The sequence below is a fragment of the Mixophyes fleayi genome, chromosome 9, assembly GCF_038048845.1.
Source record: "Mixophyes fleayi isolate aMixFle1 chromosome 9, aMixFle1.hap1, whole genome shotgun sequence".
NCBI lineage: Eukaryota > Metazoa > Chordata > Amphibia > Anura > Limnodynastidae > Mixophyes > Mixophyes fleayi.
The window spans coordinates 93,325,682-93,340,908 of record NC_134410.1 but is presented as its reverse complement, the minus strand read 5'-3'; the positions used below and the strand labels follow the sequence as shown (position 1 = coordinate 93,340,908).

At 40.7% G+C, this 15,227-nt stretch overlaps 1 protein-coding gene across 3 annotated transcripts in view; it reads left to right on the top strand.

The window, feature by feature from the left end:
- Positions 1-15,227, top strand: part of F8 (coagulation factor VIII) — a 515,303-nt gene that overhangs the window by 319,762 nt on the left and 180,314 nt on the right. For all 3 annotated transcript variants that reach the window (XM_075184684.1, XM_075184685.1, XM_075184683.1), the window contains 3 exons: positions 797-1,433; positions 6,572-6,728; positions 9,226-9,414. In XM_075184684.1, the coding sequence (XP_075040785.1) occupies positions 797-1,433; positions 6,572-6,728; positions 9,226-9,414 (983 nt within the window). The remainder of the gene's footprint in view (positions 1-796; positions 1,434-6,571; positions 6,729-9,225; positions 9,415-15,227) is intronic.

Below are 15,227 nucleotides of genomic sequence, written 5' to 3'. Positions count from 1 at the left end.
GGCCTTTTTCAAGACCAACCAAAATTTTACACGCTGGAAATCCCTCCCTGCAGGGTTATCCACAGGTCTTAGGAAGAAAGTCTGCCATGATTGATGGAGTTCAAAGAGGTGCTGTGCAGGAGAGTAGTCATGTTACAGGGCCAACTGAGTTCCCTCTGCTGTTTTAATGCCACAATGTCTGACTCAGTTCTAGGGGAGAACAATGGGATCTTGATTTCATTAATTTCTTGGTGCAGGTGGGTGATAGGCAGTCACTCACTGTTTTAACCCATTATTGTCATTTGTGATGTCAGAGGGGTTCCAGCTGATCTCAGCTTCCTGTCCTTAGTGTCTTCACAGCAATTGACTGGCCCAGAATAAAACTTCACACCTAACCCTTTTAAGAACAATAGCTGACCACTCAATCCTTAACTTCAGAGTGGCTGCTGGGAAATAACAAGCCTGGTTACGTCCATTCCACCACAGAAAATGCCAGTCACTGCTTTTGACAACAATCAAGCTTGGAGAAGTTTGAAGTGGGGGAGGCATTCATGTTGTATAGTGTGGCATTTTATTGGGAAAGAACTGTTCTCAAACAGTCAGATGCCACCCTCTATAGCAATGATCATTCCCTCCACTTTTAAAGCTCTCCCAAAAGATCTTTGTCAAAAGCAACAAATCTTTTAAAAATATTAATAGGCTATAAAGTCTTGCAAATGCATCACATAATATATATCTGTTTGTTTTTCTATTACGGTAATTTGATTTGCTTCTGCTCCCCGGCTTAGATTTTTACTTGTTGATCTCTTCAATGCAGGACAGTGGTATGTGGCACCAAAATCCTCTTTGGCAGAGTTAGGTATGCGAGCAGTATTAAGTGTTTCACACTGTGAAAATATTCAAGATGAGTACTATGACTATGATCATGACAATTCAAATGAGTTTGGTCATGATCCATCATTTTTTGAACATTCCTTGTCCACGTCTCACAAAATGCACCCTGTTGAGCCACGCAGCATCTTAAATAGGAAGAAAATTCTGGATTATTCGGAAAATACAATTCTAAGTGATGATCCTCTGACAGCTTTTACAAACTTGTCCAAATCAGTTGGAGCAATAGAGAAAACAACTGAAATAAAACAAATCACAAAAATTGATAAAGAGAAACTAATTAATGAAACAAATAAACAGCACAGAGATGAAATGGTGCAGATCAGTCTTTCACACAAGCCTTTACTAAATAAATCTACAATTAATAAGACTGCACAGGACCATATGGATTATTATGATGACTACAACAATGGTGATTTTGAGTATATTGACTTGTATGAAGACCAACCAGATAAAGACCCTCGTAGTCCTGAAAGGCACCTACGTACTTACTTCATTGCAGCTGTGGAGGTGAGGTGGGACTATGGAGCTGGAAAATCCCCTTATTTAGAAAGAAAAAAAACGTGAGTACAGACATTTTTTGCAATTAGAAGTGTCATAGCATAGTCTGTGATTGTGTAACAGATGACAAAATGAAAGGACTTGTTACATATATATATATATATATATATATATATATATATAAACACAGCAGCACAGCAGTTGTACAGTAGTTAAGCAGCAGTTTTAGAACCACAGGTGGTTCTGATCCTACCCATCACCCAATGGAATGAGCAATGGGGAGAATCCTGGGTTCATAGATCTCTTCCTCTCACCTAGCAATAAGGATGGTGTAGGGCACCCATCACTAGGCTATTACTTTGCCCGCTTCTGCACTATCAGAAGCACGGAGCATGATTAGGAGTTCAGGCCGACCTAAGTTAATACGCTCATAGCGCCTCTACATCTTCCATGCCAAACTAATATGCGGAAGGTAAAAACTAAGCCGTCCTTAATTTAAAATCCCGTTTTCTTCACCCCCACCAGTGTTTATGTTCACTTGCTCAGCTCCAGGTACCTTTTTGAAAGGGTCACTGCAATCTTTGTCATTCATTTCATCTTCATTAAAATTAGAACTCTATAGAAGATGTGAAGGGGGTGTTATGCCATTCTTGTCTCTCTTACTTTCTTATCCTCAAATGCTCACCCAAGGATGTCTCATTGTCTTCAGTTTTTATCATGGGAATATGCCAACATTAGAACCTTACTATATTTTTCTTTCATGTTATATATTTACATTAGAGAATAACTATTCTTTTATATTTTTAAATTAATTTCAATTTATAACTCTCCCTGTCACAAATTTGTAGTCCTGAAAAAGCCTTGCACCCTATGCTGCAGCCTAGACAACCTTTAGGATAATCAGGCCCTGAAAAAGCATTACCTTGGCCTCACACCATATCAGTTATAGCTGTGAATATGTGAATTCCTGACCCAGGATCGCAAGGAGTTTTATTAGGAGTTGCATTGAGGTAGTATTGAAACAAACTCCTCCACAATGTTATAACTGCTATTACATTTATACATATAGTATTACTATCAATATAACAATAATTAATATAACAAATCTAGCTGAATACATTTCACTGTTTGGCTATAATAGCCATATCTTATATAATACATTTTATGAGAGTTATTTGTACAACTTCTATAAGTAGCCCGGTATAACAATTTTAGAATAAAAACATACTCCACCTGTTGGATTATTATAGTAATACTTTCTGTGACTAGAGTTTTTCATGATTTTAATATTCACATTTTTACAAACAATCTTTAAGTATTTCCTACTCACTATTTCCCTATTTATCCCTCCCCTTTTATTAATTCCCCTTCACTACTTCCCTCCTCATTATCCTGCACCAATGAACTGTTTTGTTTCCTGTACCCATGACACTCACATAAGCAGAAACAAACCTCACACCCAAAAATCATTCTCACATGTCCTCTTTCTCACTCTGATCCTTCTCATAACTGCTGGCAACATCTCACCCAACCATGGGCCCTATGCAATCCCCACTATCTGTTCACGCTCCTCGCCCCACCCCAAAACCTTCTTCTACCTCGTACTTTCAATCCCTCTAACCTTATCCATATTTCTCCACTACCCTCCTGTTTTCCTGTGCACATTTCTAGCCAGTATATGTCAAAAACTGATACAGAGAAATATTTTATCCAAGGGCATGGAGTTAGTGTTGAAGAAAACAAACTCATGTATGTACTATATACCGTGTCCCTTAGGTTCCCCTTTCAGCGTCTCCCTTCTGATGGACTATTCTTTAATTCCTGTATAACTCGTTTCACCAATATTATAGTGACAGGACATTCACTAATTTCTTGTTTTGAGAAGATAAATATTTCTCTGTATCTGGTAAAAAATTCATATTAATTATACAAGATTATGTCAACAAGATGGTGCATTTGACAAGCCAGGATTGCTGTTCAATAAGTTGATCTGTGAATCATAATAGCATGGATTACTGGAAATATCTACGGATGCTCTAAGCAGATGCATATTTGTTTCTAAAACTGGTTCATCTAATTGGTACAAGTGAAAACATGTGCTGGTATTATTCAAATTTCTGATCAATTAATAAAAATACCTAAAGTCGAGGCAGTCGAACACGCTTTACATAGTCACCTATGAGTGAGTCTGTTCACACATGATCAAGGCCAGAGCCGGATTTAGACCTCATGTGGACCATGGCAAGTAATTGATTTGGGCCCCCCTCCCTGAAAAATCCATAGCCCCTCACACACACACACACACACACACAATACAAATACACTGGCACCTCACACACACACACACACACACAATACAAATACACTGGCCCAACACGCACACACACATACACAATACAAATACGCTGGCCCCTCACAAACACACAATACAAATACACTGGCACCTCACACACACACACAATACAAATACGCTGGCCCCTCACACACACACACACACACACACACACAATACAAATACGCTGGCCCCACACAAACACGCAATACAAATACACTGGCCCCACACACAAACACACACACATATATACAATACAAATACACTGGCCCCACACGCACACACACACACAATACAAAAACGCTGGCACCTCACACACACACACTCACACACACACACACAATACAAATATGCTGGCCCCTCACACACACGCACAATACAAATATGCTGGCCACACACACAATACAAATCCGCTGCCACTCACACACACATAATATAAATACAATGCCTGCCCACACACATAATATGTACATAATATAACAATTTTACTTACCTTTCTATTGCTTTTTTCTCTTCATTTCTCTATTCTTTTTTTCTGTTCTGCTTTCTTCTTTCTTCTATATTGCGCTGCCGCTGCTCCTGTCTGCTCCAGCGGTGCTCCTTGCCGAATCCTCACTGAAAATGACGTCGGGCGTGATGATGTGACGCCCGACATTCAGTGGGAGTGAGGAGGAGAGGAGACTGCTGGGAACCACTACGCAATCAGGTGACTGTTTTTTTCTTTATTAACTTGGCCGCAATTTTTTTTTTACTATGCCGGCGGACAGAGGGGGATGGCAGGCAGAGGTGAGTGCCCCTCCTCCTTGCCTACCCCGCTCACCGTTGGCTCTGGGGGGGCTCTCTGGTGACCGCTAGGCCCTAGGCGGTTGCCTAGCGGTAAATCCGACCCTGATCAAGTCAATCAACCTGTGCAACTCAGCTCAAACACATTTGAGCTTAAATTAATACATCAAGTTCAAAAGTTCACAGTACGCACAGTAATAGAAATAAGTCAATATAGCACCTGATCACAGATGTATTTAATATGAACAGTAAAAGTGTGACAGGATGGATCGCCTATGCCACCCTGTCTGTTGTTGCTGGGAACCGGCTGGGCTTACTTTGCACCATTCCCTTTCGTTATCTCAAATGCGCTCTCTAACCCCAGTAGGAGGGGCTTACAAATGCTGCCACAACTGGACTCAGTACCGGGTTTCTTCTGTGTAACTGACACTGCTAGTGTACCCGGGCTTGTACCCCTGACCTCGTCTTATGGATCAGGGTTGCTGTGGAGGGATGCCCCGTGGCCTATCACACTGGACAGAGCTGCTGGGTAGTAGTCAGAGCCAGGAGCGGATCTAGAAAAATGCTGTACCCGGGGCGATTTAGGGGGGGGGGGGGGCTATTTAGGCCCCGCCCCTTTCTAACATCTTAGGCTGCCGACGGCTGCACACTATGTGCAGGTCCGTCCAGCCGTGACAGGCAGGGACAGTGTGCTGCCCGGCTGCTCTGATTGTGTTTTAAACACAGTCAGAGCAGCCGGGCAGCACACTGTCCCTGCCTGTCACGGCTGGACAGACCTGCACATACTGTGCAGCCGTCGGCAGCAAGGGGGGGGGGGCGATCGCCACTGGTCAGAGCGGTGGTACCGAAATACTTGGTCCAAACCTCACAAACAGCTGGGAACAGATTAGAGTTGGGTCTAATCTGTAGGTCACAGAGATAGAGAAGTTTCCAAGCAGGTCTTTGAAGCAAGTGATGTTTATTTGCTCACCCTGGTTTAGGGTACAAGGGAGCAGGCCAGATGAAACAAGAAGAACAATTTGCAATACAAATAAGTGCTTTTTATACAGTTTTTGGACACAGCCTCACAGGGTAAGCCAGCCCCCTGAGTTCTGAGCTATTTTTAGAATCAGGATGCAATGTGTTTACCCAAACAGGGATTTTCATGCAATGCAAAGCTAAGGAAATCTAACAGCAAGTATAATTAAACCTTCCTGTGTCTTCAGGTGCTGGACCCTCACACATCAAAAGGTATAATTAACATGAGATTAACATGGGTCTTTTCTTCAGATAGATGAAGAATACAGATTCCCAAAGGAAAGTTATAAAAACCCCAAACAAGTCATTTCCCCACACCAAAGTACACAAATGACTTCCTCAACAAAGGCTTATTGCATCAGGTATATACTTCAGAAATAATACAAAACAAAAACCGAACTTCCTCCCCTGATCTCAGAAATGAAGATATTTACTTTACCAAAATACACACAATATCAAAAATAAGTACATTTGCATTTATATAAATAAGCACCCTGTGCTATTTCCTTTAATTAAATTTATACCATAAGTTATTTATAAGTGATCCAGTCACAAAAAGTACTGTACGCAATCACCTGATTCTTCTAACGGTATCTCCAACTCCAGCAGACTATAGTCCATGTGTCATCCCCTTCATGATTCCGATCTCCACGGGTATTGATGGGTGTCTAAAATATTAAACAGATGGGGGCGCTTCCATGGTGCATTATCTTTATCCAACTTATTTATTAAAAACACAAATACATGTACCAAAAATCAAATAATTGAATGTATGTTACAATCACTTATCCATTCGCTCCCGTAATGTCCGTGAATGGAGCAGACCTCACAAACAATAGACCTCTTCCAGTCCCTCTACGCGTTTCGTCTGTGGTGACTTCGTCAGGAGGAATGACATGTCATGAAATAACACTATTCACACTTTAATGAAAATACACCTTAAAACAACAATGAAGACTGTATATTCATTCAGAAAACTTGTATGTGTCTATAACTCTAATTTTTCATATTCTTTCCAACCACAGTCCATCAATGCCTATAGCATATCTCCACTTTGTTTCCCTTCAGACATCATGTCTACCATGGGTTCCAGTGGTATAAGAAAGTTGTTTTTCGTGAGTATTTGGACAGCAGCTTTACAGAACCAGCAGTCCGGGGAGAGAGAGATGCTCATCTAGGACTTTTGGGTCCATGTATTCGTGCAGAAGTAAATGATGAGATCATAGTAAGAGACCTATTTAATACTTACATTATATCTGTAGAAAAAAAAAGAAACTTTTTTTAACATTAGATCTAATTTCAATACTCATAAAGTATACAGAGATTTCAGATACATAAAAATGAAAGGAATTTGTTTGTACAAGGCTATTTCCCATGTGCACCATTTACATTGGTTGAAAATAATATGACTGATAAGATAAGACAACAGCTTGCACTCAATTAGATAACAAAAACGCTTTAATATTATAAGTTCTTTTATAGCAGGAGAATATATTAATATACTATGTAAAAAGTTCTTTGAAATTGTATACTAGGTTTTTGGCATTTTGGTATTAATATATGTATTAGTTTACTTAGTTATTCTAATATTAAATTACAATTTACACAAAAAGTATATCCAGTGCTTATTTTTCTGGGGTATGAATACTTATAAATAACTTATGAATAACATTTTGTTTTAATTGACCAGACAGAGCAGATGATCAAAACCATGATAAGATTGATGTGCTGAAATGAGCAAAGTATTTTAAACTGTTCTGCAAAACATTCGCCTCATTCTGCATTTGGGCGCAAAATTTCTCTCATTTGATCAGTGGTATTTGGAATTGTTTACCCAGCTCTATTCATAGAATAGAGTGTAACTGAAAGATTTTATTGAACTTCACACCTCAGTAAAACTTGATTTTCGCATGCCATTGGTTGGGCACTAATTTCAGACGGAAATAATACTGACATTAAAATCCCAACAGTCTAATTACTGACATGTATAAAATACCTACAAGGAGAAAATACAGACAGTCTAAATACTGACATGGATAAAATACCTACAGTGTAAATACTGACATGGAGAAAATATCTACAGTGAAAATACTGCCATGGATAAAATACCTACAGTATGATTGATAGTGAAAATGCAAACAGTCACACTGCAGGCATTAAAACGGCAATGCTAGCATGTCCGGTGGCTGTATAGCCATCTGACTCGCTGGCAGTAAACTGTGAAAGAAAAAAATAATTACATGTTTAAAAAAGAAGAAAGTGTACCCCCCCCACTTCTCAGTCATATTAACCCTAGTGCTGCCAGCCTTGTACTGGTCAGTGGAAAGTCGGGGAGACAAACACCATAGAGTCCCCCTTATTTTCCTCCGACCAGCCCTAGGCTTAGCCAGCTGGGGCTGGTAGCACTATAGCAGGGAAACCTACAGCAATATTACCACAAATCCACCACCCTAGTGCTGTCGGCATGGGGATGGGTACCCCTAGGGAGGAGTCCTGCATTTTTTTGTGGACCCTAACTCCCTGGGAGTCCAACCCCATGTTGAGAAGCCTGGGGCTGGTTGGTATCATTGCAGGGGTACCCACTACAGTGGGTTCCCCTACTATAGTGCCACCAACACCAACTGGCTTAGCCTAGGTCTGGTTGGAGGAAAATAGGGGCAACCCCACGCTTTTTGTCCCCCTGATTTCCTCCGACCAGCAATAGTCTGGCAGCACTGGGGTTAATATGATTGTGAAGGACAGGCACACGGTTTCTTTTACATTTATTTATTTATTTTTAAAACTGTCTACTGTCGGTGGCTCCAGCGGCTATATAACCACTGGACCCGCTGGCATTGCCGATTTAATGTCAGCATTGTGACTGTCGTCAATCACAATGTTGGTATTTTAGCAGTGATGGGGAAAGTGAAATACCTGCATTTAGCCTGTCTGCATTTTCATGTCAGCAGGATAAGTGTCAGTATTTCTTCTGTCCGGATTTTGTACCCAACCCATATGCAAAGTGCTGGAGCAGACAAGTGATTTTTAAGGTAATGACCAAAAGTTGACAACTTTGCACTTTTATTTTTACCAAATTCTATCAATAATACTGAAAGGTTTATATATAGATATTTAGGCATTAATTCCAGATCTTGAGTACATGCTAATACATTAGCAGAAAATTATTAATTTAAACATATCTATTTATATATTCTGAGCAATTAGATTTTTCAATCATTAATATAGTGAAAAGTACATGTTGACTTTGTGTTACCAATATGAAGAGTGCCAAAATAGTTTGACATAAACCTCCCCTGAGTTGACAAATGTATGTGTTTTTAATATGGTGCTTTTAACTAATCTACATTTTTGGTTGTGGGGAACAAATAGGCATAAAACACAGGGTAAATACATTTATGATCATTTACATAACCTACTATTTTGTAAGCTCATATTCTGCCATAGTGCTAGATTTTACATCCTGAGCTGTCTGCACACAAAAAGGTCACCAAACAGATTTCTTCCATTCCTTACTTTACCATATACCAGAAATATACAATAGCACATAATTCGTTTCGTATTAGTGCTTAATTTTATTGGAATAATCAGCCATATATTTCTCCCTTTCTCTTTTTATGTCTCTATATACTGCATCCACAGTTGCCAAAAAATAACTTTTACTAATGTCAACAACATAAATATGTAAATAATTTTTATATTTATGTGAAAATGTTCTCTTCTAGATACAATTTAAGAACATGGCCTCTCGTCCATTCTCCTTTTATTCCAACGTTCTTTCTGCACAGAAGAAAGAAGAGAGTGTACCCCCACAACAGACTCGTACATACACAGGAAGAGTGAGCTCTCAGTTTGGGCCCACAGAGTCTGAAGAGGAATGCCGAACCTGGTTTTATACCTCAAATGGCCATCTGGTAAGTAAAGTAATACTTTACATTAGAGTTGAGCGGTTCAGGTTCTGAGAAATCTAATTTTGGGGTATTGTGTCGCACTGAGCCATTTCCTGCCAAACTCTGATCTGATAATGAGGCAAAATGTAATGTCTGGGAAAATGGCGGCTATTGCATGTTTTGGATCAAGATTTTCCAAGATTGTCCTCCCTCCTGTTCTCAGCTGCCATTTTAAAATTGAGAGCATGTGGGGAAGTAATTTGCTGCAATTGTGTGTTGATAAAGTGGGTTGTAGATGGTTGGAGAGGGTGGAAAATGAAATATATGTGTATTGAACTTGCCTTGATTTTACTGCAGAAATCTTTACAGTTTATTTACAGATCGCAGTCTTCTGGATTTGTGTGAGAGTATGCAGAGTAGAAAACCAGGAACTACTGTAGTAATACAAGTATATTAGTAAACTATTAAGGAATGGTCAATAAACAAGGTGCTCTTTGACTCTGATCTGTACACCCCCAAAAAAAACAATTATTTAATGTTTTTAAAATCAGAACGCAATTGTTAGAGGGGCAGTATCACTGACATCTCTTCTACTAAGCCGCCATAAAAGCAGGGTGCAATTTGACAGCACAACCACAAAAAAGCAAAATTTTTTTTTTAGCAAACCAATTATATTAATTTGAATGATATAGTGGAGGACTGTCTAAACAGTAAGGTAATGTCAGGCGCCGTTCCTGTGCTCTTCCATCCGCACAGGGACAGCCGCCTTCTTTCTGCCCGAATACGGTGTCTGTTTGCCCAGCAACCAGACGCATTAATTCCGGCTGCCAGGCAGCTCCCTCTGTGCATTCACATCCCATTGCTAGGCAACGGGACGCTATTCAGAGACAGGTAGTAGCTACTTACGTCAGTGCCGCTGGTAATTAACACATCCCGCTCCTAGATAAGGATGACTCTGACACAATATGGGTGCAAGAGTATTAGCTCAAACCAGCTCATGCACTTGTATGTTATCTCCCTGCTTTTGGTCTGATCCCCATAAATCCAGTAACTTTCAAGCTCCATTTACCAGCTACTGTCAAGACCCATGGAACCTTTCGTAACGCTCTTCTGAAGCCAGTAATACTTAATAAATTATTGCATCTTCCTCCTGGTCCCAATTTAATTCAAACCTCTTCTGTTGATGAATTCAAGATCAGTCATATTTTGGATTCTCACATCTCTCGGAGACATCTGCAGTATTTGGTCCATTGGAGAGGGTTCGGATCAGAGGAGAGATCTTGGCTGGACAAAAGAGATTTCCCTGCACCTCTGCTACTGAGAATATTTCACAAGGATTCTCGCAATCTTCCCCAGCTCTAGAGGAAGGGAGGGGGTACTGTGCTCTTCCGTCTGCACAGGGACGGCCACCTGCTCGCTGCCCTAATGCTATTTCTGGTTGCCCAGCAACCAGACCCAGATGCATTAATTCCGTCCGCCCGGCAGCTCCCTGTCTGCATGCACATACTAGGCAACAGGATGATATTCAGAGACCTGGCAGTAGCTGCTTATGTTACCTCCACCAGTTGTTAGTGCCTCCAGCTCCTATGCAAGGATGACTCTGGCAGCATTAGGGTGGCAGAGTATTAGGTCAAACCAGCTCCAGGCACTTGTTTGTTACCTTCCTGCTTTTGGTCTAATTCCCCGGTTCCTGACTCGGCTTGTCCTGACACTGCTCTTGGATTCTCCTTTTAGCTCTGCAAGTCCTCTGTGGTATTTGACTCCTGCCTGCCTGACTATTCTTCTGGATACTCCTCATGTACTTTGCAGAAAGCTCAGCTTGACCTTGACTTCCCTGACTGTCTGTTTACCTGCATCTATCTTGCCCTCCTGGAGAATCGCAACCTGCGCGCATCTCTCGCAGCTAAACCCAACCTCCCTTGCGGGGGTCCCTGGTGAAGATCAGAGGTGCTTTAGACTCCGCGTCTCCAGATAAGGCTGTGTCAATATCAGCAGATAACTCTACGTTCCTTACAGGTAACAGTTCCTACTATCCCTATCAAATTGTGAATTCACCTGGTTTGATGGAAGCTAAAAGTAGCTTCAACATCAGGTAGATTTACTCATGTTGTTAATCATTTATCAGCCAGCATAGATCAGCATCATCTCAGTAATAGTACTATCAGTAGTAGTACTTTTTCACCCTCTACTAGCAAAAAGGGTCATGTTTGAAGAAAGTGAAAGGTTACTCCAAATCCAAACAATGTGTTTTAGTCTCAAATAAAACATCAGCACTTGATTTAAGTATTAAGGGAAATGTTACTGATAAATAGGTGTTATGTCTAAAGAAAAAAAGGAAAATAGCTATCCCACATACCACCTACAATGGAAATTGTGGGGGTACCGAGGTTCGGTGCCCCTGTTATTGATCTTTGATAACCTGATTTCCTTATTGTCTACTGGAGAGGATGAAATGAAACACAGGCGAGTATTTGTAGTTTCATAATCAGCTCTGAGGAAATTCTCAGACTGTTCCTTTATTTATACCTAAGCTCCAGCATTAACTGGTACATATAAGGAAATCTCTTTTGGCTCAGCAAATCTTTCTTTACAACAATAAGTACATATAAGGCAATATCCTTTGTCCAGTACTGAGAAATGTCTTTCAGGCCATTGTTTTTAGTCTTGCATCCTGTTATTGTCTCTGTTACATGGGAAACACTTGTTTTCTCTTCAAATCTTATGTCAAGGGTGTAGTTCTCATATCTGTAGTTATAGTTTTTTAAGGTTTTTTACTTATATTTGTACCTTTAACTATTCATTGTGTTATACTCTCACAACCCCCTCTTTTTATTCCACTAAACAAATATACAACCTTCCTCTCATGTCTTATTCCTCCAGCTACTTTTACCCAGATTTTGACCTAAAGCCTCCATGTGAGTAGAGAATCAATCATTCACCAGAGAAGGTACCCTTGCATCATTTTTTTCCCTAGTAGTATTTCACTGCAGTATACACATGTCATTTTTGCTTGATAGGGATTATTTCATTTACATGAGGTACATACTTTTTGAGTCTTGATAGGGATTATTCCATTTACATGAGGTACATACTTTTTGAGTCTTGATAGGGATTATTCCATTTACATGAGGTACATACTTTTTGAGTCTGATTAAAGTATGTTGGTACTGGAGTCATGGCCTGATTAACCATTTTTCTACACTTACAGGACAAATAACAATTCCACACAATCAACAGGATCAAAATCACTATTATAACCAGTACTGGATGGAACATTACTCTAAAAATACCTGTTGCAGTGGGGGAGTTACCTGTGAACACATTCAACCAATGGTGTTGCAGGTTTTCTTTTAATTGATGAGCTACATATTTTAATTCCTATGCTTCAATTATTGTCTGCATTTGTGCATGATTAGCTGAATAGTTTACTTGTGCCAAATGCTCTGCCGGGTGTTGTTTATAGCATTGATTATCCCCTAAAGATTAATAGTCAAGTTATTGGAGGGTAGTTTAATTGGGATAAATTGCTGATAAATATTGTCTTTCCTATCCTTGTAGAATATATAGGTCTCATTTCTCCATATTAAATTAGTAACATTTTGGATGCATCCTGAGAATGGATTAGTCAAGTTATACATTTCTGTAGTTTGTTTATCATGGGTTTGTTACGAGCCGCCGCGGCTCGCTTCCTGGGTCCTCTAGCGTCCCGGCCGTCACCTTGACGACCTGGACGTCACTTCCGCCCAGCACCCGACCGTTGCTAAGGCAACGGTCAGACGCTCCTTCAGCGCGGCGTCCCGGCGGTATAGAGAGCCGGGCGCGCACGCGCATTCTATAGATTATTTATTGGATTCAGCCTGTGGGCTGAATTAGCAGGCATTAGCCTGCAAGTGTTTATACTTCAGGGACAAGCCCTGATTGGTCCCTCTGTGTATTTAAGGCAGTGAGGTCTGCAGCCTCACTGCCGGTTATAGCGTTCTGTTCTCAGTCCTGCTGCCTGCTTGTGCTATCTGTTTTGGTTCCTGCTACCTTGGATTTGACTACCCGTGTCTTGACCCTTGCTTGTAATTGGACCTGTGACCCTTCTCTTCTGACCTCGACCTTTTACCTGGACTTCGGATTTTGCTTCTCTGCCTGTGTGTTTGACCCTTCTCTTGTCTTTGGATATTGCATCTGTGCTTGTGACCCTTTGACCTAGGATTCTTCTTAACTACAGTCCGCCAATCACTCGACTTCTGGGAACTCCTTTAAGTCAGTATACGTTACTCGACCCTCGGTCGGCCCGCAGCCCAGTCTGTCCCCACCACTAGGGGCTCCAGCGAACACCTGGCCTTCAGAGTAGTTCCCGAGTTTCACTGTACTGACTGTGGGGAGTTCCTAACAGGGTTACTAAGCACACTATTTGTGGTGCTACTACGATAAACATATAATTTCTCATGTTTTGGAGCTCCCAATTACAGACACTATTTGGATATTCTAGTTTACAAGGTTCATAAACTTTAGTGTTTTGAGAGCGCACTATTCCATTGTCTGTATTTGAACACAATCCTAAGTTAGATGTGTTGTTTTTATCATCTATATACTCCCCTTTTATCTGTGGGGTCAATAATTGTGTTCCACCGACCTGGGCATAAAGTGGGACAGGTAAAATGAGCAATTTACACATTATCTCAGTTCTCAGCGGTACTGGTCAAACAAAAGATTACATGACCGCGACAGTAGCTGTAGTCCAATTCTGTTCATGCACAGAGCAATTTTACTCAAAATATGGCATGCCTTAATGAATCAGGTCCTGTGTCTGCTTCTACAAGTCTCTGCCTTAATTATTCTGCATGAAGCACTACAGATTGCCAATGTCTCTGAAGATCACTTATTCAGTACAGCTATCAGAGACTGCCACTACTAGAAACTTATGTCTGGGCTTACAAATCTATAGCAAGCTATCCTTTCACTGTATATGATCATCAGTGTGGATGTTTACATTATCTATCTATCTATCTATCTATCTATCTATCTATCTATCTATCTATCATTGAATTACCCAACATTATAATTGAACCAAATAAATAAATTAGGCTGTCTATGATAGAAAATCCACCTACTACAACTGGGATTGCCCAAGCATTAGCAAGTTGGCAGGACACATTCAGGGATTGCAGCTGGCCCAGACTTTGGCAATTGGAAGACTAACCAGGAAGGTGCACCTACCCAACAGGTTTTCTGAGGACTAAAATACCTTAAGCAACTTTTTAAATAGTTGCAAACTAGATTTAGTACACAGCCTCTGTCTTCTGGCACCCAATCAAAATAAATGGGACTCATAATATATCTTCTTCAAGGTGATCCTCAATCTTGGACCTTTTCATTAACTGCAGTTAATGAAAAGGCCCTGAGTTCTGAAGATGAGCAGCAGACACCACATGGAAAGATCCAGTCCTCTGTACCCAATTTAGGCTGGGATTGTCTGATACTATTAAAGATGCCCTCTTACAATAATCTCCTGTAGAGTCTCTAGATCTATTAATTAATTTGTATATTAAGATAGACCATCATTTCAGAGAGAGGCCTCATTAAAGGAGACAACAGATTTTTCCTGGCTATCCAACCTTCTCTTCAGGTTCTGATTTGACCAAGTAGACAGAGATGGATAATCTGCGCTTCCCAAGAGAGAGTAGTTGCAGCCAGGGGAAAAAATTAGTAGGGGATTGGTCCCAACCCCTAACGTAGAATGAACCAGGTTTTTCCCCTCCTCCCTCCCCCCCCCTCTCCTATATCCCAGCGCCGGGGAACCTGGTTCATTCTGACTTGACCAAACCCATGTAGCTTGGTCCTTCTCA